Below are 23,401 nucleotides of genomic sequence, written 5' to 3'. Positions count from 1 at the left end.
TGTATTTTACTTTCTCGTGTTTTGTATGTGGGCAGGTTTCATCCCTTTATAGCAGGGGCTCGGCCCAAATTTGTCATGGAACTGAAATTCTGAGCTGTGCCCTGCTCCCCCTGCAGCTGATGTTGCTCAGTCCTGTAGAACCACCTTGCTCAGTGGCATGCGACAGCTCACACTCCTGCACCAAGGTACCCAAGAGGAAAGGAGCTGAAGCCGGTATGAAAAAGACCAGGAGCAATTTTTATCTTGGATGACAAACGTAGAAAAGTCAGAAGGTGGCTCCCATCCAATCCAGTACAGTGCCTGCCTTGAGTGTGTTACAATCATCTGGTATCAGCTGAGAGACACAAGTGCCGACTGGAGGGCGGCAGAGAGATAAGGCAACATACAGAAGGTGGAGGATCTGGAAGGAGGCTTACTCCATTCCCCTCCTGGCGGGTCTCTGACCCTGTGCTTTCTCTTTCCCCCTCCTCACGTTGAAAAAAGTTGTACTTCAACACAGCAAACTTGGCAGGTGATGCTTTGCTTCTGGAGTGTTAAATCAACTCCTATGAATGCACAGGTGGTACAATCTGAAAAACAGAAAAGTGCTTGTTTTGATTAATTTTTATGTTTGCCTTTACTGTGGGATGTAATGCTGCCACCCCACTTCACCTCCTAGTCCAAGTGTGGGATTCTCTACCTAGTACAGCCTTACCTTTTGGCTGCTACTCTGCTTTTTTTAGCTTTTCTTTTCGTGGCACAATTGCTCTGCGAATGTAAGGCAACACCAATAATAAGGTGAGGAACAACACATGGCCAAAGAAATAAATAGACCTGTACACCTGTAAAGAGAAAGGCAGGATTAAGGATCAGCAAGCAGCTGATGGAGGGAGGGAAAGGGGTGGTTGTGGGGGTTCTGTTTGTGGTTACTAAATACCTTCATCCATTTGTCCCAGGTGAAAAGGCAAAATGGCACCAGAGAGTAACCCATAAACATCCAGTGGTTAGCCTGCTGCAGCACGTAGAAGAGGGGCTGCAAGGCAGTGATGGAGGCTAGAGTGCTTAGGAGGGGACTGTCCCAGACAAGGTTTATGACCTAATTTAAAGGAAAAAGCACAGTTCTCATCAGCTGCGTGTTCTGTGGCTACATGTGCAGGCTCTGGGGCCAAAACTATCTATCTAGCTGTGTAAAATGAATTTTGTTAGAGCAGTTAACTCCTTTTTTAGACTAAGTCCCCTAACCTGCACCAAGTTGGTTTTTTTTATTTAAACTGACAGTTTAAATATGGACTATTGTTCTCTGTACTGGGAGATTTAGCGGAGGTGTTCATCTCATGTACTTGTCTTCCAGCCTTTCCCCTGCCACACACTGAAGTTGCACTCATGTGCCAAGTTCTCCCCGTCTCTTCCCATTGGCTTCTGCAATAAATTTATGGCTTGTCCACGCAGAAGCGAGCAACCTACTGCACTCTTGAGAACAGAGCTGTATCATGTTTGAAAACCAGTTCCAAAGTGAGCAGCCATTTTTCATATTTAATCCAAGTAAAGCCTTCAGCGTGGCTGTTTCCAGTCTTGCAGGGAAAGGCTAATGCAGGCTGGTAGGTCAGACAAAACGCACCTGTCTTTCAACGATGACTATAAGCAGCTCCATCTGAAAGCACACCAGGTAGCCAGAGTGCAGCCCGTGCCAAACAGCCAGGAATAACAGGGCCAGCGCCTGTGACAGCAGTTTGTTACCCAGGAACTTCAGGCGCTTGAAGATGTAGCTAGAGCAGAAAAGAAACAAACTCAAGAATGCTTCTGCTTTATTGTGTCCTCCCCTCTCCATGTCAGAGATGCAGGGCCCAGGGGACTGTGTGCCTTTGTGCACCCTGTGGTGACAAACAGCAGGATGGTTCCCCTTCCCAGGGCAAAATGTGCATCACCCCTCGTCTTAAAGAAATCCCAGAGGGTGGGGAGAAGCAGTTCATCTGACAACACACAGAAATAATACTTCACAATTCAGCTGTGTGTCCTGGCAGGTGCCAAACCAAAGCCTGGTTCAGTCGTTGGCGCAGGAGCAGGAACCAGAGCAGTTCCGTGGCTGCTTGACCAGGCAGGCTGAGGGGCTTGCTGTAGCCCCATTCTAGCCTCTGCCCTCCTGGTGCTGTCAACTGCTCGCCTATATTAATGAGCTACTCTTTTGGACTAAACGAAAAGATCTGTCTAACCCAGTAAACTGTTTCAAATGGCACAGCAGCAAAATGTGGAAGAAAAGTCTAAGAACTGAAAACTGGCAGATTCTTCCTCTAATGCTCCCTCTCAGCCCAGGATCTTTGTTCCGTTGACACAAATGTTACCAACACATTATAGAAGCAGAATTTTGTCCTGCTCACCGGGCCACCCAAGCATTGGTGTTGATGTTGAAAGATGCAATGGTCCCTGTGAACAAAGGTGTTGTCTCATACAGCCAGACCTTCATGTTGGCACAGGCGTTCCACAAAGGCTTTCCATTCTGGTCCTTCCCATTGTACCCCAGACCAACAAGGATGCAGACACCTTCCTATGGAAAAAGATTCACAAGAAAGATGAGGAAAAAAACCATTGCCCCCTTTTTTAGGAAAGACAGAGCTGGGGAAGCTCAGACATGCGGTGTTGAGTGGAGAGTGCACCACTACAGGTGGAACAAATGGATTAAAACCTGCTTTTTAATTGCTAGCCTTTGCTAACTTAAAGCAAGCTAAACTGACCTGCACTGGTTGCCAGATATTTGGATTACTCCCATTTAGCACTAAGTCCAAGAGCATACCAGGTATCTGCGAAGGTACAATCTTTGTTCATTTGTCATTTGTTTCTGGAATGACATCTAGACTCACCGTAACAAGCCAGCAAGTTACGTATTTGTAGAGTATAATTTTGCCCCAGATCAATATGTAACCACAGCGGAACCAGAAAGGCTTCTCCTGCAGAGAGAAGAGTGAAATAGAATAAAAATAAAAACCGGAGCTGAGTGGCAATAATGAGATAAGATGGATTAAATCTCTTCACTGTCTTTCGTTTTGATCTAATGTACGTGTTGGGACAGCTGTATGGACTGGACTGCTAGGCTACTGTCTTAGGCAAATTTACACCTCACTCTCCTCCCTTTGGTAGTATTTGGCTGCACTGAAATGGGTACTTTAGGGAGACTCTGGGATTCGCATAATCAGTGCGCAATTCACACCTTCATTTATTCATACTGACACAGAAACACTGATCATCTGCAGGTAGGAATTACTTGTTAGGAGTTTTCTAAGAACCTCAAAGATTCTGGTAAGCCTTGCAAGTTACTCTAGTGAAGTCCTTTGCATGTCATGGTTAAATGGAAGGTCATTAAGTCACAAATAGATACATTATGTTTCCAAAACCAGTAGCATCTAAGATTAATTCTTATTTGCCAAAGTTTTCATCTGGTTCAGTTCAGCTTAACACATTACTGGACACATCAACTGGAACCCACAGGACAGGCTGTAAAGCCAAATCAGTCATGGAAAGGCTTATCACTAGTCGCTGACTTATTTCTAAATAGAGGCAGAACTAAAAAAACCTAAATAACCCACTCTTGTAGATCCAGTGCCCACCAGAGAAGTGGAATTCTTCAGAACTGCCAAATGAATACTTACCATATAATCATCTGAGATGAGGTATTCATCAGAGACGTACAGGCTTGACAAGGTATAGGTTACTAGAAACAAGAGACCCAGACTCAGGCGCTTGAGAGCAGGCACAAAACTGAGAAAGGAAAAGACGAAGGTTAAAGAAAAGCCTTTGAAAGAGTCTGTCAAACTCACAATTTTTAAAACACTTCAAAAAGTGGAGAAGAGGAGGTAGGGAAGATAGCAGTAGGGAGTCACCACGTTCCGCTGCAGCAGCAGATGCCTCTGTTTGGAGGCTGGGATGCTAATGGTCTGGGGTTGGGACCGGATCTGTACTAAAGATGTCAAATGGTTGTTGGCGTTCATGCCCTGGAACAATGCTAGGGCATTAAGCAGAGAGTTATGCGCTACTTTTGAAAGACTGACTTCTATTATGAATCACTTTTGGTCACAGTACTTTAGTGTCCAGGTGAGAAGGCACTCTGCTGCAGGGAACATGTGGAGGATTCAGCATTCTGGGATCTTAGGAAGGTGAGGAGCTAAGTGGCTTTTTATTACCTATTGGGTCTCTGGCCTTGAACGTCAGTCATCTCACCCCTTGCCAGTTTCTGATAGTCTGTCATGGAGAACTGAGGCCCCACCATGAAGGCACCATAGAAATAAGAGAATCCTGAGACCTCCAGCAAGGTAGGAACTCCCCGGACAGCAAATCGCCGCTGCTCAGGGGTCAGGAACTCCTGCACCAAAGGGAGTGGCGTTAGCATCATCCTAGGGGATCTCACACTAGCTCTGGACGTTACGTTCTCAGCCCTAATGGTCTCAGTTTGTGCTCTCCATGTATACAGGACCTTCTACTTTGTACTTCACATCCATTCCCCTCCCCAGCCCCCTCTGTCCACACCCCTTCCAAACAGCAGCAAGATCCAATGGTGGAGACCAGTTGCACTGATCTCTTTTCCCAAATAAGCTCAAAACATGGACAGGATCTATTGACACGCACCCCCACCAGCGTAGTAGGTGTAGTGAAAGCCCTGCATCTGACCTATTCCCGTCCCTGACTACAGTCGCATGTATGCTTCCGAGGCCTTATCATCCTACAATTCCTACTTCTTGATGCAACAATTCACTGTCTTTAAATACTTGAAACTTCAGCATAGGAAATTTCAGCTCAGCCTTGTTTTCTCGCAGTCAGCAGTGATTCTGTGGGTGCTAAAGACTCGGGCTGGCCCCAAACAGGAGACAGGGAAGGCAGGTACTTGAAGCAGGATTAAGAGGCTGCAGCAAGTATTCTGCTCTCTCCCACACGTTATGCTGTGCAACTTCTCTCGCTGTTTCATCTGCTCTAAAACCAGGGCCCTAACAAACAGTAAAGGGCAATGATTCACAAGGATATGGTGTGACTAAACGAAGGGAAGGAAGATGGGAACTGAGATCCAGTGCTGACGGTCTGGAAGTGAAAGGTATGCTACTCACAAGACACAGAGTGTTGGGGATTAGGGATCTAAAGCAGCAGACTTGGGGGAAGGAGATGATAGGGAATTTGGAAGGGGCAGAGTAATATTCTGACATGACTGAAACAACTTTTGTCCAACTCTAATCACTACTGTCTCTGTTTCAAACAATTTCTTTCGACTCCAGAATTCAGCGCCCTCCTTCAGGCACTCACAGAAGTCCCCCTCTCAGCTACAGCTTTTACCAAACAATGAATGCAGCTTGCTAACCCGCATCCTTCGAGCTTGATTTTCTGACCTCTAGCTCACAGTAATGGCTTGGAATAGGGAAGGAGGAACGAAGGAGAAACAGTGTCTTACTCACCAGATCTTTTCCTCCATCATAGTAATCGATGGCCAGACCTAGAGGTAAGAAACAACTGGCTTCAGACTGTTGGGATGGACTGGTTGGGCTGAACAAGCAAGCAGTCCTCTCTTCCCAGAGGCATGGCTTGCAGTGCAAGAGATAGGAGGGAGGTGTCACTCACCGATCAACTTGAGCGTCAAGACACAATGTGGCATTGTCCACTTGATGTCATAATGTTCTGTGGCTGTGAAGTAATACCCGGCCATAAGGTATGTCTGAAAGAAACCATTGTTTGGGTTATTCAAACTAATTCCTCCAGCTGGTTTTGATCTGTCTCCACTTCTCCACCCACAGTTGCTACTGGGAAGTGCAAAACTGAACAGAGGACTCCTTTCTACCAACCGAGGCAGTAAGAAAGAGAATTTTACCATCTGAAAGAAGAACGTGGTGAAGACGGCAGTGATTGTGCGACCCATTAGTCTCAGTATGAGGAACTGGATTAGGACACATAGCAGGGAGTGAAAGAACTGCATCCCTGTGGGACGGGAAAGAGAGAGAGAAATGAAGTAGAAATTACATTTTCCCACTACAGGTCTCCTCCCAAACTGCAGCATGCCCTGGGCCAGGCAGCGCTCTCCTCCCAAACTCATCTTACCAAAATTGAAGTAAGCAATTGAGAGTCCTGTGAACACATTGTAGAGATGAATGAGGTAGGTCTCCTTCTGGAAGAGGAAATAGCGCTGGAACAAGGCAAAAGGATATCCTGAGCAGAGGAGAGAAAAAAAAAGATGGAAGAGTTGTAAACCAGTGTAGACAAGCATTTGTAATGGTCCAGATGACAGCTTTCCTGAACATGCTATTAGGAACTTTGTACTTTGCACAGATACATCATCAACACAGGTCACAGCGTATGTTCCTGATACTGTATTTCCATCTCGGGAATAGATGCCAGATGAATTACTCTGTAATATCATACAGAAGAAAAGGAACATAATTATATCAAAGTTGACACTGAAGTGCAAGAAATTTCAGCATTACCTTTTCTGGCCTCATTCAATACATGAGATGGATAATGCTGAAATACATGAATCAAACTTTAGCCTCTGACTCATTTCCAGATTCTGTGACAAATACAGTGAACGTGGCAAGAAGCTAGATTAAAAAAAAAAAAAAAAGGAGGGGGGGAGGGGGGAAATTTTATGGTTAATACCACTACTTTGTCCTAAACAATTCAGTCTACACTCCCACCCCACTAAGTTCTTACAAGACGATGAACAGCTTTAATCCCACAGTTCCTCAAGTGACCTCCAGCAGAACACACTTTCTTTTCTAACTCTCCAACTTCAGATTTGCATCTCATTTGTGAGCTACTGGGCACACAAAGCCATAACTAAAATTCACTGGGACTACACATGCAATATTTGTGAAAAGAAAAAAAAAAAAAAATCAAAGTCAGAAGCACTTCCTCTGGAACAGCTCAGATAAGTGGAAGGAGTGTCTTGCATTTTCTGTGTGTTAGCTCCTAGTCTAATTTAGGAATGCCTCCAGATTATTCACCTGTGGCTCTAGCGAGAAGCAAACATTACTGAAGCACTCTGGTAGTACGGTGAGAGCTGCCACACAGAAACCCCTGAGTAAACTACACGCTCTTGTCTAGGTGAGGTTCACATAGCATGCAACGAAATTGCCACATATCAGACAGTAATTGTATTACGTTTTAATACATATTGACACAGCAAGCATTGTCCATCTTGTGAGTAGTATGTGAAGTCTGTTCATGCAATTAGTGTGAGAATGCGTACAACAAGCTTAACTGAGATAGCAAAAGCGATTTTAATTCTGGCATTTTGTAACTTATGACTTTATTTTGCAAGCTGTGTTCTTTTATCCTGATTAAAACCAAAACAAACAAATCTCTTCTAGGGGGAAAAAAAAAAAAAAAAAGGGAAATACATCATGTACCACAATACTGGCATCCACACCACCTGTGAGCCTAGCTGAATCCGTGGCGGTCGGTAGTCAGGTCCCTGCTGCTTGCACTAATGGAGTAACAGCAGCAGCAGGTAGTCATGCGTTACACAGAGCAGTAATTAAAGGTGATGAAACGTGTATTTTGCCAAGAAGTGTTTGATGGGTGGAAGGTTTCCATCAAGCAAGGCCAGACCTAGTGGCTGCTCAAGAGGCGAGAAACTCTGTCACGTTATGTAAAATGCAACACGCCTGGTGCTGCGGCGGTGCGAACAGGCTGGGGTGTGACTGGAGCTGTTCGAGGGTCCCCTCCGTCCCCAACATCCCAGTCTGGAACTTCTGGGGTAACTTCTAGACCCAGGACGGCAGCACGCCCTGCTGAGCCCAGAGGTGTGCCTGCTGCTGCCTGGAACCCATTTCCCCAGACTCTTGCCACCCTTCTTTCAGTCTCCCTGCGTCCTTGATCCTGTTCCTTCCTCCCTTTGTGTCCCGTGCCGGTTTCCACGCCAGAGGGAGCTTTCTCAACGCAAGCACCTGGCCAGCCCCACATGCCACGGCCCCTCAGCCGCCGAGCCTGGTAACCCCGCCGCTGCCCACCCACCCTCCCACCGCAGCGGCCGGGTGCCCCCGCACATGCTCCTGCCCCTCAGCCCTGTGCGCAATGCTGTCCCCTCACCCGCTGCCTCCCCAGCACCAGCCGAGGGGGAAAGGAACCGGCAAGGACAGCCCGCCGCACCGGCTCCCAGGGGATGCAGGAGTGACTCAAGGGGTTAGAGCAATTCACGGCACTTAAAAAAACCCCACAAACCCACCAAAGCCATAGTATCGTCTACCAGCCTTCTACTCGGACATAGGCAGGGATTCTTTTTTCATGTGCCAATTTTCCTGCTGAAGTTTAATAAAGACATTAATATATATACATATTAACATATAATTGGCTTTGTGACATGGAAACTGGTAAAAAAAAAATATCTAAAGTGTTACCATCCATTTAGATCAAAAGTTAAAGTACTGAGGTTTGCTGTAGAAAGCTGTTTCCCCCTTTTGAGCAAGGGGAGAAAAATCAGGTCAGAAATACATGTAAAGCAGTTTATTGCTGTTCATTGACACACATGGTCTTAAACCCACGTTTTCAAGGGTTTCCTGCTCTCAAAAATCAATATAATCTTGCAAAACATTATGTTTTTATCGGGGGAAAAAATATCTGGTTTTTTGGCTCTAGCCATTTCTGCAGACAGAATTAAATTATGCCTGGATACTATAATGTACCTTAAATTTCTAAACCCCAGAAATTTTAGCTATTTTCTCCCATCCCCAGCCAGCGTTCCTACTCTTTCAAAGCCCTGCCTCACCTGCCAGGCACGCTCCTTTTTGGCTCTACATGGGCAATCCTACCGTGGCTTGGCTAACGCTGCTCTGAAGGAAAAAGCATTACAAGCCCTTGCAGACAGAGAATATATTTTTAGAAAGCCACAGACTTAAATACTGGTCTTGCACTACGCGAGTGCTGTTCCAGTTCAAAAGTCACAACATCAGCCTAAATCCTGATAGCTGGAGCAACCTGCTAGTACTCTGGACTGCAATCTGCTTACAGCTCTGCTGCACACCCGCTGATCTGTTTTACAGCTGGGCCAGCCCCACACTGCAGATACAAACGTTAACCCCAAATGGCAGCAGGTGCCATGTATCAGCAGCGGGCTGCACACTTCCGAACACTCATAAACCACCTATTAAATAACGAGCCATTCCCACCGAGAACAACGGCAGTACTCCCGCCCCACAATGGTGCTCTTGAAGCAGCTTGAATTAGGGCAGCAAAAGCAGGAGAGCGCTTTTGGAAGTTGTCGTTGCCTCCTGGCAAGCCCGCTGGCACATTTAGGATGGCGGCGGCACACCACCGCACTGCTCGGCCATCGCCATTCAGCTGCAAGAGACTCGGAGCCCCTGCTCCCTGCTGCGGAGGGACCCTGCACGGCAGCTCCCGGCTGCTGAACCCCCCTTCCGCAGCTCCCTCAGGCAGCGAACCGGCTGGAACGCCCCTAGAGAAAACAGAAGGTGACCCCCTGATCCGAAGTAATTCTCCTTCTCTATGCACCATGGGCTTGAAAAGCAGCCTGCATACAGAGTTGATTCTTGCCTCTAGACAGACTTTCTATAGAAGGGAATTAGTAACTGATATAAAAGGGATAAACTAGCTGAGACGTGCTGCTGCTGATAAATTCCTTCCTTTTTTTTTTAACCTCACAGGAACAAGAGGATGATCTCTGGTTAAGACAACCCCAGTGCTGGAAGGAAAGGACAAGGTCAGCTTCTTGGTCAGAGCCATTTAGGAGAGTAATGGACCACTGCACAATGCCCAGGTTGACCACAGATACAGGAATCTAACCAAGCAAAAGACGTAAATGATCAAAAGTCTGGATTAGGCAGGAGGAAAGTTCTAATTCTGAGCAAAAATAGCACTGTCAAGTTTGCCATCTTCTGGAATGGGTGGTGAAGATGCCTGTCTTTTCCCAGAGATAAAGCTGCAAATAAGAACACCAGAAACATTCTTTTCATCTCTGCTCCCATTATTTCCCCTTTCATATGCAGTAGCTCTGTTTCATCTTCAAGAGCGCCGATCACACTATTTTTCCTCTTCTCCCTTTTACTGATCAGTTAACTCCACCTTTGTTAACATCTAGCAGATCAACTGACTTCATTTTCTTGTAAGAGTGCTAAATCTAAAAGGAAAGGGACAACAGGAAAAAGACATGTTAAAATATAAGCCTTACCTAATACTCTGACTTCAAAAGTATTCCCTTTCTCCCTATAATACTGCAAAAGTCCCACACCTTGTTCAACACTGGGCGCATATACATGAGTACTCTAATTCAGCCCAGGAGTGTACTTTTAAAGTGCACTGATGGTGCTTTAGCTTGCATAGCAAGACTGCTGCCAAGCACGTGAACAGGACCCTTTTCAGGTGAAACTGAACTGAAAATGCTCTGCCAGGCGCTCGGTCTGTACGGCCAGACTGAAGCAAATCCAGTGTAAGTGCTCCAAAGCTGTCAGGTGCTGCACACAGACAAGCCTGCTCTACAGATCTGCTCCTACTGCACCGTTTACTGCTGGTATAGGCACAGTGTGTAGCACTACGCAGCACCCTCTTCTATTTTTTATTCTAGTTATTTAAGGAATAAGACATGTTTGAAGTTAAGAGTCCAAACATCAAGAGTGCTCTGTGACAGGACAGTGCTGCCTCTTAAAATTTCTCCCATCTCTTACCAGTTACGCCCAGCTGTTTGCCTCCCTTCAGTAAGCTCCCACCCAGCTGACCCACAGGGAACTTGGTTTGGGATAAGCCATCAGCTACGGGTGACCGCAGGGAGAAGTCCACTTAGCATAAAAACCTTCAGGATGCAGACAGCAGGAATAAGCAGAGGATGTAAAAGAATTAGTGAGAGGTAGAAGAGGAGATAAAACCACTTGCCAGCAAAGCAGCTGGTTTCTGGCACCCGTTCAGTAGGAACGCGTAACTCCCTGCAGCCACGGCCACGTCTGTAGGTGAGGGAACGCTTCCCGGTGCTTTTCCTGGCAGGTCTGGGCAGAGCAGCAAGGTCAGCTCTGGCTCCAGGCTGTAAGCACTCTGTTGGCCCCTCTCTACCATGCAGCAGAGCACACCAGGTAGCTGGCCAGCCACTGTGGAACAGCACGGCCAGGTAAGTGTCTTTAATTATTTGGGATCATACAGCCACACAAAAGGTCAACCTAAAGTCTTAAATATATAGTGCCAGGAGGCCTCCTGTATCCTGGCTTATGCTTTGAGTGGTGACAGCAGGAAAGAAATCTGTCTCCCATCATGGGAGGACAAGAGCAGCAGGACAGAAAACCCCTCCTCTCCTTTGCACCACCGGAGGGGCTCCCCAGCTCCCTCTGCCACGGGGCCAGGACAGCGCTGGTTCAGGCTGCTTTCTCCGGCAGCTGGAAGGTAACTGTAGGTATGGAGCCAAGGCCACCAGTGTCTTCCATGTGGACCTAAAGACAGAGCTTCTCCGGGAGGAAGAGGGAGCCCTGGACCTACTGAAGAATGCCAGGTAGAGTACACCTCTCCAAAGACATTTTCGTATGATTGACAGACCTAAGTCACACCACAGTTTTTTTAAAATGACAGGGTCCAGATCTGTGCTAGCTGCTGTTGCTAATACCGCCAAACTGCAGCCTCATTTCTTCAAAGGTTGTTTAGGCAAATTTCCACATATGGGAACGTTGAAGTAAGTTTTTTATCTTGTACAATATGAGTAACGGACTCTTATTCTCATATTCTTTGCTTGAAAATTGCAGGATGTATAGAAGGTGTCTCCGATTTAAATACAAAGCTGTAATTAAAATCCTGTAACTTGCTCAGCAATGTGCTGTTACAATCTCCGCTTGCTCACTGAGAAAGCGCGGCACCCTGTAGGACTACTCCAATTTCTGTTCTTGGTTGCTCTTCTTTCCTCCTTTCTCCTCTCGTTTTCCCCTATACTACTTTTTTTTTTTTCTTCAGTAGTGGCAGAATGTCAACAGTTTTAAATTACTTCTTTTGGCTATTTCAGATCATGACTAAGTGAACACACTTACTCTGCATCAAGAAGAGTCCATTCAGACTACTTTTTCAACAATAATACAGCTTTCTCTGGAAATTAACGTAAGAAGTTACAAAGTCTTTTGCGATTCTTCCTCTTTTTCAGAAGGCTATTTTTACCACTTTCTGGTGATCTCCTGAACAGCAAAACCCTAGAAACAGTTGTCACAGTAGAACTGCACAGTCTAGATGGTAAACTGCAACACAGAGGGAGAACTAAGCAACAACTTTTTAATCCATTTTTGGAACAGAGTACCGCGCTTCATCCACATGGTCTTGTTCTGAAATAATTCAGCAGCATTAGATGCAGCCAACAAAAACAGTTTTTGTCCTGAATCTATTCCAATGCCTGAAATGTAGGAAGGGAAGGAAAAGCCAAACCTTCCCTGTCCCAGTGCCATTTCCAGCTTTTAGAAATGCCTTTCAGTTATACTCCATGCCACCCCAGGCAGTGGTCATCAGTGCTAGTTGCATTACCAACCAGCTTAAGGCTTTCAGTCACATTAAAAGGATTGTAAGCTAAGCTGCAATTAAATAACAGAATCATAGGATGGTTTGGGTTGGAAGAGACATTAAAGATCCTCTACTTCCAACCCCTGTCACAGGCAGGGACACCCCCCACCAGCCCAGGTCGCTCCCAGCCCCGTCCAACCTGGCCCTGAGCCCTGCCAGGGATGGGGCACCCACAGCTGCTCTGGGCAGCCTGGGCCAGTGTCTCACCACCTTCACAGTGAAGAATTTATTCCTGATACCTAATCTAAATCTCCCTTCTTTTAGTTTAAACCTCCTGGTCCTATTGCTACATGCCCTTGTAAAAAGCCCCTCTCCAGCTTTCTTGCCGGCTCTTTCAGGCACTGGAAGGTGCCCCAAGGTCTTCTGGAGCCTTCTCCGGGCTGAACACCCCCAGCGCTCAGCCTGTCTGCAGAGCAGAGGACTCCAGCCCCCTGAGCATCCTCGTGGCCTCCTCTGGACCCGCTCCGATGGGTCCTTATACTGGGTGCCCCGAGCTGGAGGCAGTGCTGCAGGGGGTCTCACCCGAGCGGGACAGAGGGGCAGAGCCCCCTCCCTTGACCACGCTGCTGGGGATGCAGCCCAGGGCTCGGGGGGCTTTCTGGGCTGCGAGTGTGCATTGCTGGGCCATGCTGAACATTTCTTTGCTGCTGCTGGGTTAAGGAACTCCTCCCACTCTCCTCTCTCACTGCTCTAGGGTGGTGCTTGGCTCTTCCTTTTAACATAATGGTATAATGCTTTACTACCTATACATTAAGCAGGAAAGTCAGAGTAAATCCCCTCTGCCTGAGTGGCTCCATCTACACAACCTGCAAGAGCACCAAGCAACAGGCAAGACTGTTTTGCATGCCTTTGAGCTGACTTTACGCCTTCAGTTGCACATAATTAAGAGATACTGAGCTAGGGAGAAAGGGCTGGGAAATGTGCAGCTCCAGCCTCCTGGTTTGGTAACACATTTCAGGTATGCAGGGGAAATAGATGCAAGTGGGTTCCCAGTCCCCGATTCCCAGAATTTTAACACAAATTATAAAGATCCTTTAAGACTTTACACAAAATAGTGAGTGGCCTAACTCAGGAAGGGACACTGCCTTGTCTCGGTGGCTTAGTGACAATACTGTAAGTGAACTATTTGTAATGACACACACAAATCTCACACTTAACGAATCTACTGGCTGCAATGGGCACCTCTTACCATTAAGATGATAATTATCTGCTGTTCATTTCAAAGAAGTGGTTTTGCTCACCCATAAGGCACCAAGCAGCAACTAGCCCTTCCAATGTCATGTTCTAGCCTACCACTAGTAAGAAGGAACTCTGAGAGTACATTCTGGGTGCATTCAGCAATGGCATTGCCCTACTGCAGACGCCTGCCTCCACATACACTTTCTAACACCTTTTCTGCATCAGCACTTGTCAGACTAGTTCCTTGGTTGGTTCAGTTAACTAAGCTGGTAGTAAACTATCAGCTTTTTCTGGTTTACGTTTCTGCCAGGCAAGTCAATTCAACCAGACTGCAATTAAAGTCCCAGAGGCAGACGTGGGAGAAAAGAACACAGGACTTTTCCCATTCAGCTGTGGGAGCTGCTAGATTAATTCACACTGACTTATGTGTGTGCCCTGTATATGTTTCCCATTACTTAACTTTTTTTCTTTATAGAAGTTTGGTTTAATTAACTTCTAAGTGAAGTTCAAAATGATACTAAGTTTAGTCCCCTGTATCTACCCTTGACGCGAAGAATGTTTTCGTTCAGTTTGACCTTACACATCATAGATTAAACCAGACAGAAATAAGACTGGTCTGGGCCACAGTTATTAAGTGACAAACTTTTCTTGCACCTCTTTTTAAAAACTATACTTCTAATTAGCCAAAGCAACTCTGACAGATCACACAACAGCAGCTGTATCATTTCAAATATACTTTTAGGTTCAGAGGAAAGCTTTTAATGCCTCTGCTAGGTGACTGCACCACCAAAAGCTTTCAAAAGCCCAAGTTTCATTGGGTGTCTGCAGAGATGTAGATAGCATGTATACAAACACTTGAATTAATGTTTTGGGAGCTATAACTTCCCCCTCAGTTGTTAGCCTGCACCATGACTCTAGCCCTGCCTTAACCATGTTACATCCGACTTTGCTCCCTCATGTCTGGATAAGCACAAGCAGTGCAGCTTTTGGAAGATGCTTCGCATCGCAGGTGGAGAACACACAACATCCCGGCTCTTCTGGCTGCTTGGCTCGCTGGCTTTGCCGGCCCTACCTGGCAGTGCCCATGATGACATGCCGCCCTTGCACAGTTCCAGGATTGCCACAGACGCTAGTAATGGCTCTTGGCAGAGACCTGCCCATGCTTGGAGACGGCAACATCCCAGAGGGGCTGAGGGGCTTCCCGAGCACACATCCCCAGCCACAGGCTACACAGGCAGCACCTGGTGCTCCCGGAGAGACAACTGCAGGCAAAGTTCCCGTGCCCAAAACACAGCTCAGGATGGGGACCAGGCCCGGGCTCGTTTCGCAGCACCCAGCAGCTGGCTCCGCAGGTCACACCAGCGGGCTCTGCCCCGCAGCCTCGGGGTGCGGGGTGCCTGACCTCCAGCCCCAGGGTGCCTGCCCCCCAACCCTGCAGGCTGACCCCCAGACCGAAGCTGCCTGCCTGCCCCGCAGCCTGTCCCCCCGGTGCCTGTCCCCCAGCCCCCCAGATGCCTGCCTGCTCCCCAGCTCCAGGGTGCTTGCCCCCCAGGCCCGGCAGCCTGCCCACTCCCCAGCCCAAGGCTGCCTGCCCCCCAGGCCCCCGGGGGGATGCCTGCCCCCCAGGGCTGCCCTCCCCGGCCGCGCCCCGGCCTCCTGCGGGGAGACCCGTTGGCCCCCGAGCACGTCCCGCCCCTCCACCGGCACGGCCGGAGGGTCGCCCAGGGCTCCCCCCGGGCAGCTGCTGCGCGCCACGTCCCGGGGACACCAGCCGGGCCCCGGGCCGGGCCGGGGGGTCGCCCACCGGCTCTGTGCACACGTGGCCTGGCCCGGCGGCGCTGCCACAGGTGCTGCTCCGCACCGGCAAGGCGCTGCCCGGCCCCGACGCGACGCGGCCCGGCCCGGCGGGGTCGCCCGGTCCCACGGCGGGCGAAGCGCCCTGTCCGGGGCGCCAGACCAGTCCGCCCCCCTCCCCGCCACCGCCGCGCCCTCTGCCCTGCCCTTACCCATCAGGATGGACACGATGAGGCGCAGCGCCTGCTCCGAGGAGCCCAGGGCCTCGGCCAGCTGGGCCAGGCCCCAGCCGGACCCCGCCACCGCCATCTTCCCCGCCGGCCACCCCGCCGGCCGGCCGCCCCTCGCACCCGGCAGCGGCACCAGCCACCGCGGCCCCCGCACCGCTCGCGGCCCCCTCCACGCCCATTGGCTGCGCCGCGCCGGCCACGCCCCCAGGACGCCTCCGATTGGGCTTCGGGTGGCAGCGGGGCGGGCCCTGCGCTCACTAAGGCAAAGGTTACCCCGCGGAGGGGGCGGTGCCGCGGGCTCTTCCCGCTGGCCAATGATTGGAGGCAGGGCTGCCGGGGGCGGGGCTCGGCGAGGGCGATGGTGGGCGGGGCCGGGAGAGGGAGGCGGAGCCCCCGCCTCCCCATTGGCTGCGGCGGGACAGGAGAGAGCCGCGGAGGGGGGGGGGGAGGCGGGGCGGAGTGGGGTTACTCGCGGGCACGAGGCGCGCGGTGAGGGCGCGTGGGGGCAACGGTCACGGGAGCGAGGCTGGGCCTGGGCCTCAGCATGGGGTGCTGCTCTGCTGGCCGGGGACAAGGCACACTACTGAGCCTCCCCGGCACTGCTGGGTCCCGCCACCCCGCTGGGCTCCTGGCAGACAGGCTGTCGGTGCTTGGCGTTTGCAGCCCACATTGACTTGTTTCCCATACCAGGCATTATGGCAGCACCATCCCTCACCGTGTCTCTGTGGCCTCCAGCTCTGTAGTCACTGACCAGCTCTGCCTACACAGCCTCCTCATAACTCATCCACTGGAGGACCTTCTAGGTGTGTCCCTTCACGCAGATGTCCATCAGTGCAACCCAGGTTCTCCTCAGCAAGTGCTTCAGGTGCGATGGACGCGATCCTCTTCCCCTTGTTTGTGTTACCATATTCCTGGTGTGTCGTTCAGGCGGGCGGCATTGCCCAGACTTAGCTGGAGGGGGAAGCACTCGCTCACACAAAGGTTTGTATGAAAAGGAGCCTTTAGAGGTCTCTGATCCAAACCCCTGCACACAAGCAGGGTTTCAAAGCTGGATCACTTTGCTCAGGGCATTGCCCAGGCAATTGCTTTACATTTCCCTTAGTGGAGTGCTTCCAGCCTCCCCGGACACCTGAGCCAGTGCTGAACCATGCTTTGGGGGAGGTGTTTTTTTCCGGATTATACTCTGAATTGCCTCTGTTGTCACATGCGCATTGCCTCGTCCTGGGAAGGGTCTGACTCCATCCTCTTTATAACTACCTTTTAGGCAGTAGCACTTTAATTAGATTCCATTTCTTGTTAAGTCTGGGAGAGGGACTGAGGGGCAACATGCCCACGTAGACCTCATTTACTTAGGAGACCAGGCTAAAAACGTTGCCTCACCTTGCCCTTCTCTTTTCACAGGCCAAACAAATCCAGATTCCTCAGTATCAATGCCCTAGTTACCTATCCAGTGGTCCTCCACTGGGCTCTGTCCATTCTGTTCACACCTCTTGCACTGGTGAGCCCGTAATGGGCACAGCATACCAAAACCAACTTTATCTGTGCCATGCAGAGGGAGATAATCACTCCTCCCCTTCTGTTGACTGTGCTGTCATTTGTGCCACCCAGCGTGCTGTTAGCTTTCACTGCCACAGAGGTGCATCACAGGCTGGTGTGCCAGGATCCCCAGGATGTTTTCTGCTGAGCTGCTCCTTAGCCCGTTGTCTCCTAGGCGGTGCTGGCACATAGGATTACTCTGCCTTAGGTGCAGCTCTGACCATGAGGTTACAGTGCGGCTGTGGAGTAGGCTCACCTGCTGGGGCAGGCCTTGGTGGGCATGGGTTTCACTTTAAATTATATGTTTTTATTTCTGTCTTCCTTTCCCTGCCCCACAGTGGCAAAAGCACAGATCCAGGCAAGGAAGAGGAAATACTCTTTCAAAGAGCAGTTTAACTGCACATTGGGCAGCACAGCAGAAGACAGAGAGAGTGCAGAGAGCAGATAAGGAATTAAAAGAAAGAAGGAATGGTTTGACAGAAACCTTACAAAGTTCAGAAAAGGAAATGCACCCGACATAATGTGTGGCTTAACGTGGGGATCAGGAAGAACTGAGCCAGTCACATCAGAGGTCCACAGTGAAACAGCAAGAAGCAATGGTCTCAAGCTGCCACAAAGGAAATGCTACCTGGACAGAAGGATGGTTCACCATAGGAGCAGGTGCTTTGACAGGCCGGGAGATCTCCAGCCCTGGAGATGTTCAGAAGATGACTGGGTAAGACCCTAAGGCTCACAGCAAGTGAGAAAAATGGAATTGAAGAGTAATTGGTGCAGTAAGGAAGCACACGAAGAAGGGGAGATCTTGGCCTTGACCTCCAGAAGTCCCCTGAAGGCAGCGTAAGGTGCAGAGTGCCAGGCCCAGACAGTTAGAAGGGGTTTAAAAACCCTCCTGGATAGCTGTCACCATCAGGCTAGACTTTACAAATACATTACAGTATTGGTTCACCCTGACTGGTCACTGCCAAACTTTTTGCGAAGTCCAAGGACTGACTGAATATCAATCTCTCATTTCCATGTTTAATTGGGTGTTTCTGGTGTTTAGGGCAGTTTCCCAAGTAAATGAAGTGCATGTGAGTGTGCTGACCCTCCATCCCTCCCCCAGTCATGTTTGACAAGGAATGGGCATCTCAAATTGCTATGCTTGTAAAAGTTTCATGAAAACAGAGAACCAGGCTGGAGACAGAGGCCTTCTAGCATCACCGCTGGAGGAATCCACTCCATAATCAAGTTTCCTCCCGTGTTTGATACAATGAAATTATCCCACAGATTTAACACTTCTGTTAAAGTCTCTATCCTGCTTGACTATGCTGTGGTCTGACAGGGGATCATTGTTAGCATTTTGTTGCAAGTCCATGAACCAGTTAAGAAAGTGATGGCAACATTCAAGTCCACTGAGGACATGTAAACAGTAAGATACAGATACAACTTCTGGCTCAGTCAGTCTCTTTTAGATAGCCAAAAATGGGAGAATATACCAGGGAAATACACCATACACTTTCCTCCTTCCTTAAACCTCCACATCTGGCTTCCCCTTCCCTCATCCTTCCCCTTCACTTCTCATCCCCTTTCTATAAAAATTTAGATCATACCTGGATTAGACTCTGTGGACAGTGGTCTTGCTTTGAAGGTCGGACTGTAACCTGGCACCAATGATGCCACTGTTGCTGTGGCCACTGGTACTCTGTTGGGATTGCCACAAAGGCTTACAGCACTGGGCTTAGCTTTCCATGTGCGCTGGTGCATCTCCTGCCCAGTAGACCCCTGTCAGACGCAGACTTCTCCTGCTTTTGAAAAGTCAAGGTGCTCCATCTGGTTTTGGAGGCCATGTTTGTAGCAGCAAATATGGCTTTGGACCGCTGTCTCTCTCAAATGGTGTCATCCTGTAGACCTCCAGCAGTCCTTCCACAGCTCTGACCTGAGGCTGCAGAAATAGGGAGAGTTAGAGGCTGTATGCTGGACAAAATTCTGGTCTAGGTCCTTTGTGTTCTGGAATAGCTCAGGAAACAAACCCATGACACATTCCTTTTGTGCAAAGATTAACTTATTTGAAATGTCGACTGTTTGTAAAATAAATTTGAAAAATCCTGTAGTATTTAAATACACTTATGATCAGTTAGCTACAGGTATAGTGAAACATCATGTGTACGAACTTTTACTTCTTTCATTCTGTAATTTACTATTGTCAGAGAAGGGTTTCAGAAGCAGCATCTGCTCCTGAGGTTGCCTAACAGTTTCCATTGCCAGATTCTGTTTTCAGTTGCTTGAAATGTTGCTATATTTGACCTGTTTAGATTAAATGCTAGACAGCCACTTTGGGTCAGAGCATAGTGGCTGTTTTTGAGACTCAGATCACGATGAGTGCAGTTATTTTTCAGTATGATTATTATTTTTAATAACCAGGGCAGTGCTATGCTTGGGAGGAGGTGGTGTAACAAAAAAATCTTTATTTGAGGTCCTGGAGCTATATGGTGGTTTCATGACATTACACGGGTATTAGTGTGAAACTTGAAGTTTGCATTAGCTCAGTGTGGCAACATGGGAATGTAGCTGCTGAAGCTTCTGCAAATTCATTGTATTGACTGTATTCGAGTGGTTCTCACAGCTTTCCCACAGATCACTGCTGCCCAAGGCCCCACATCGTTCTTCAAGTCACAGGACTTTCCTCCCAGGACCATTTCCTCCGGACTGAGGAACTGAAACAGGAATCTTGTGCCCTGTCTTGCCAGTGCCTCTTCTCCCAGGCAGGCACAAGACCCTATCCTGGTTGAAGTGGCCATGGGAGAGGAGCAGGCTACTGTTCTACAGGGGCAAGGTGACCGTCTGGAGAGAGGATGGGACTGCAGTTTAGAGTGGAACACTGACTGGGAGGAGGAAAATTCTGGAAAAGCAAGAGTTAGAATAAAATTAAATCTGGCTGAAGTCTGTAGCAGAGAATCACTGTGTCAAGGAAAGAGCACAGAGCAAGGAAAGAGCACAGAGAGGGTGGAGAAAGAAATAACCACTAGCAAGAGATGGAGCATGGAGGGAAAAGGATGACTGCTTGGAATAACTTGAAAGTAAGTTTTCATTAGAAGGAAGAATAGGAGGCCTTGGGGCCAGTAGGGAAAAAAATCAGGAGCAGGTGAGTGACAAACCAGAGACAGTTGAAGAAATTGGGACTCGGTGGATGTCTGAGATGGGGAGGGAGTGGCATGCTTGAAAACAACTCACTTCTTTGGTGGTGGAATTATTGCACAAATAGATGTGATGCCAGAGCCTGTCTCAGACATCACTGGCTCCGTTCCCTGGCTCCTCTCCACAGAACTGGGGAGCTGCAGTTTGTGTCCCCTGCAGGTGACCTCGGGCACAGTGTGACCAGCACACAGGGCACTCGCTGAGACCCGTATTGTTGCTGGGAGGGGTGGGCAGGGCAGCCCCCAGGACCGGCTGCAGCAGGTGAGGGGGGCTCCGCTGTTAGCTTCAGGCTGAGGTAACAGGCTGGGGACCCCGACCCTACCTACAGGCTGAGCGGGCCATGGAGCCATGCTCATTGCGGTCCCCTGGTCCTTCTGCAGAAATGTCACGTTTCCTCCCACAGCAGCTGCTCTGCCACCACACTTGTGGTTTAAAACAAGCCAAAGTGTTGAGAAACGCTTTGCTGTAATAGGTGAACACTAAACCACTCTTCTTCAGCCGCCGTGAAGCCACCCACATGTGCGGTGGGGATGGACGTCCCGAGGAAGGTCAGGGCAGAATGCACAGCAGTTATCCTGCAGTGGGGTACCTGTAGTCAGAGCCCCTCGCCCACAGGGAAAAGGCTGTGGGCTCCTGGCTGCAGGAACACTGTGCATCACCCGCGCTCGACAGTCCCGCCTGGAGCTACACCGGGCTGGGGGGGAAGGGAGTCCAGGAGGCAGCAGGCATGCCAGTGTGGTATAGTGTATGGAGCAGAATGGTCCTGATCCCCAGGTTTTGCTGGGAGGCTGTGGGAGCTTTGCATTCATTCAGACTTGATGCTGGAGGGAGTAAAAGAGCTGAACAGACTCTGGTGAAAATCGCCCTTGTGCAGGACACAGAGGTGGAAGTCAGCAGGTTATACCGAACATTCGGATCCAGCACATGGGCGGGTTTTCCTGGGGCTGACCCAAGGCTCTGGATTTAATCCCTGGCAACAAAACCGGCCTGGGTGACAGGGGAAGGCAGGGGAGTGCGGCGTGCAAGAAACCCACCCAATCCTCTTATTCTGGTAGGATGGGAAACAGGCACATTGCTGTCAAGGTCTTGGTAGATCAAGGTTATGTCACTTGCTGCTTACACCACCTTGACTGCCTGCTGATGGATTTCACCTAGCTAATGTGATATTTTCTCTTTTGATATTTGCTCCCTTTGTTTTATGACTCAGTGTTTCCAGATGGGGAAATGTAGCTTTTCTTAAGAACTTGGGAAAAGCTTTTTTTTCCTTCCAACTTCCTGGGGGAAGACAAGCCAGTCAAACCTGTTTTAGATGGTGATTTTATGAAAGCTGGAAGACTATTGCTTCTCATAACATCTGGTGGAAAGGTTACAGCTATGCAACTCTGAGTCATCTCAAGACAAGATTTGTCTTATGCAATTTGGGAAAAGTAGTCTGTGGTCATGTAATTTAGGAATTTAAGAGAACGCATGTGCCTCTGAGGAGAATTACATTGCATTGGCAAACTTAACATTATCATTTATTAACCTTAATGGCATGATTTTGCCTCTTTTAAATTATTACTTTAATACAACTTCTGACATAGTTTAAGTGAATTGTAAAATATATTACCTAGCTGTTTCATCTTATGAATTGTAAAAACAATACAGACCTAGGCAAATGCAATCAGATGCTGTATGTGTATTCTGTGTAAACATATACATCAGTGTCATCGGTCTTCTGCAGAAATAGTTAGCATTATGCAGATATGTGCCCAGATAAAATGCAGCTACTTTCTTATTTAACTAACTTCAGCAATCTTTTTCTTAATTAATAGCTATATTTCTACAGAATTATTAATATTCACACACATACTAATTTACCACTGCTACAGACAAGTTGAGTAGGGTTTATATGAAAATATACAATTTCCTTGTGATGAAATGACGTGTATTATATCAGCCCACACTCATTTTACTTCTGCCATGCCCATTTTAGAATATGATTGTGACTTCAGTAGTCACTGGCAGGGTCTTTGGTTTGCCCAGTTTGGAGGAGAAGACATCTCCACATGATTTGTTGTGTATCTTTCATCACTCTTTTCCTGGTTTTCAAAATTCTGGTTAGAAACATCAAGCTGTTATCCCAAGAGACATCAGAAGTTGAATGTCATGCTGTTTTCTTTCACTGTCCATTCTCAGTTTGACAAAGAAAACAGACTAGGCATGTTCTTCAAGTAGAACCTTTATCCTGACTACAATGAAGTCAGCGATGATTCATCTGTAGGTGTTTCTCTCCCTTGACAGTATAAAGGAGGCTTTCAGCTGGGCTTTGCTAACACACTTTGCCTATGGCCTGTTGAAACTTGAATCATCCTTTTCCTGCTGAAAACAAGCTCTGGATGGTGCAGCACTGATTGTAAAGGGTAGGGCTTGTAATGGAGTTTTGCATTTTCATTTATAGCCCAGTCCCAGTGCAGCTGGTTTGTGAGGAGGAGGGGGGGGGGGGCGGTTTCTAGCGTGTTAGTGACAGGTCTTTTAGCTTGTATGGTGGTATTTTGGTTGTAGCATGTGGGCCCTGGCTGGATTAAGGGTCCTACTCGGCATAAGCCTTGAAACTCCTTTCCGTAAGGGTCTTAGATCTCAAGTTGCTCCAGGGCTAAGTCTGATGAACAGTTGCTCTTACATGAAGTTCACTTGGTAAATAAAGAGGTAGTTACAAGTTCTTAGTCAAATTTTTACTTACAGGAGTTGTTGCCATAACAAAACCCAGCAAAGCAATGCACTCTTACTCCTGCTGGTAGCCTTGGAGTGGCACATCGGATAGGCCACTATCATTTCCTTTCTTTTTTTGTTCCCTAAAAAAGAGTCTCTGCAGCATCAGGTGAGGAGCAGCAGCAGCCCTACGGCCACCAGGCTGCAGGAACAGAGTGGGCTTCAGCAAACTGGACTCTGGATGGGGTGAGCCAACAGGTTTTCTCCATGCAAAATCATTGGACCAGTCCTCACGGGGACTCTCCCCTTTCTACACCCTTTGG

At 48.5% G+C, this 23,401-nt stretch overlaps 1 protein-coding gene across 1 annotated transcript; it reads right to left on the bottom strand.

The window, feature by feature from the left end:
• Positions 1 to 216: 216 nt before the first annotated feature.
• Positions 217 to 15,833, bottom strand: LPCAT3 (lysophosphatidylcholine acyltransferase 3). The gene is made up of 13 exons (XM_055710875.1): positions 15,660 to 15,833; positions 6,046 to 6,153; positions 5,819 to 5,925; positions 5,572 to 5,665; positions 5,409 to 5,446; positions 4,152 to 4,330; positions 3,621 to 3,729; positions 2,835 to 2,921; positions 2,355 to 2,521; positions 1,598 to 1,745; positions 917 to 1,075; positions 695 to 821; positions 217 to 569 (listed from the first exon to the last, which is right to left on the bottom strand). Exons 1-12 carry the CDS (start codon positions 15,754 to 15,756, stop codon positions 705 to 707), a joined length of 1,410 nt encoding a protein of 469 aa, XP_055566850.1. The 5' UTR covers positions 15,757 to 15,833; the 3' UTR covers positions 217 to 569; positions 695 to 704.
• Positions 15,834 to 23,401: the final 7,568 nt, after the last annotated feature.

This window comes from Falco cherrug, chromosome 5 (assembly GCF_023634085.1).
Source record: "Falco cherrug isolate bFalChe1 chromosome 5, bFalChe1.pri, whole genome shotgun sequence".
Lineage (NCBI taxonomy): Eukaryota > Metazoa > Chordata > Aves > Falconiformes > Falconidae > Falco > Falco cherrug.
The sequence above is the reverse complement of the archived record's forward strand: the minus strand, read 5'-3'. Positions and strand labels throughout refer to the sequence as shown.

Excerpts from the sequence above, each read along its gene's own strand:
- LPCAT3 (XM_055710875.1), bottom strand. The coding sequence starts at position 15,756 with ATGGCGGTGGCGGGGTCCGGCTGGGGCCTGGCCCAGCTGGCCGAGGCC. Across the intron at positions 1,076-1,597 it reads TAGTCATCGTTGAAAGACAG|GTCATAAACCTTGTCTGGGA; the intron begins GTGCGTTTTGTC and ends CCTTTAAATTAG. Across the intron at positions 822-916 it reads CCTGGGACAAATGGATGAAG|GTGTACAGGTCTATTTATTT; the intron begins GTATTTAGTAAC and ends TTCTCTTTACAG.